At 38.7% G+C, this 1,113-nt stretch overlaps 1 protein-coding gene across 1 annotated transcript; it reads right to left on the bottom strand.

The window, feature by feature from the left end:
- LOC148155454 (olfactory receptor 2AT4-like) lies at nucleotides 1–969 on the bottom strand. Its single transcript, XM_088012726.1, has one exon. The coding sequence runs from the start codon at nucleotides 967–969 to the stop codon at nucleotides 1–3; it is 969 nt and encodes a 322-aa protein (XP_087868852.1).
- Between the last annotated feature and the right edge of the window lie 144 nt (nucleotides 970–1,113).

A 1,113-nucleotide genomic window follows, 5' to 3' on the forward strand; every position in this document is an offset into this window, starting at 1 on the left:
TTAGAATTTTGTATTAACTTTGGTTTTTCTAAACAAAACTAGTGTTCTGATTTTAATCTCCTCAGTTTTTAGAGAATAAACAATAGGATTAATGCAAGGAGGCATGCAAGATGCCAGCGACAGACTCAGAACTCTCTTCTCTGGGTCCACTACCCTTGAAAAAAACCCAATGCTGAAAATAACAAGAAGAGGAATATAAAATATAGCAACAACAATAATATGTTCAACACATGTGGCCAAAGTTTTCACTCGTCTGTCCACAGATTTCATCTTGAACACAGTCACCAGGATGCTCACATAGGAGAGCAGGATGAAAATGAAAGGTCCTCCCAGGGTCAGAACAGAGAGGGATGAAGATGCCGACCACTGCAGTGAATAATCGTTACAGGCAAGTCGAAACACAGGTGCATAGTCACAGAAATAACTGAACACCCTGACAGAGTTGCAAAAAGACAGTCGAGTCATTGAGCTTACAGAAAACGTTATAATTCCCACAGTAAAACACCAAGAAGCAAAAATAATCCAGCACATGCTGCGCACTGTGTTGACTGAGTTCTGCCTGAAGGGGAAACATATAGCAATCAGCCTGTCATAGGCCAGTATAGTGAGTGCATAAGACTCCAGAGCTGCAAATGCATAATATACAAACATCTGAACAAGACACAGGTTAAACGGAATAAAATTGTCTTTAATGAGAAAAATCTTTATCATGCCAGGAATGGTGCAGGTGTTAAGCACTAAATCTATCACTGCCAGGTTGGTGATGGCCATAAATTTTGGAGTGTGCAAACTGTGACTCACAGCAATTGTATAAATCAGCAAACAGTTAAACATGACTGAAAACACATAAACAAATGCCAGGAAGATGAAATACACAGATATGAAGGGAAATGACTCAAATCCAACAATGTAGAAACCTGGAGGGTGAATGATGACAGAAGTGTTTGAAACAGTCCTAGAGGAAGACATCACTGATTCCCACAGCGTTTGCTGAAAGATGGAGCCTCAGTAAGAAAATCTTTAATATGAAAGCAGAAAAGACAAGGTTTGTCAGAAATACAAGCAAAATTAAAATGAAAACCATAGATTCTGCATGTTCTAAGTTAGTTTTAA

The sequence above is a fragment of the Poecilia mexicana genome, unplaced genomic scaffold (assembly GCF_051168715.1).
Source record: "Poecilia mexicana isolate PSO_F unplaced genomic scaffold, ASM5116871v1 scaffold_14, whole genome shotgun sequence".
NCBI lineage: Eukaryota > Metazoa > Chordata > Actinopteri > Cyprinodontiformes > Poeciliidae > Poecilia > Poecilia mexicana.

What these genes read in the sequence shown, in the direction of transcription:
- LOC148155454 (XM_088012726.1), bottom strand. Translation starts at nt 969, where the DNA reads ATGTCTTCCTCTAGGACTGTTTCAAACACTTCTGTCATCATTCACCCT.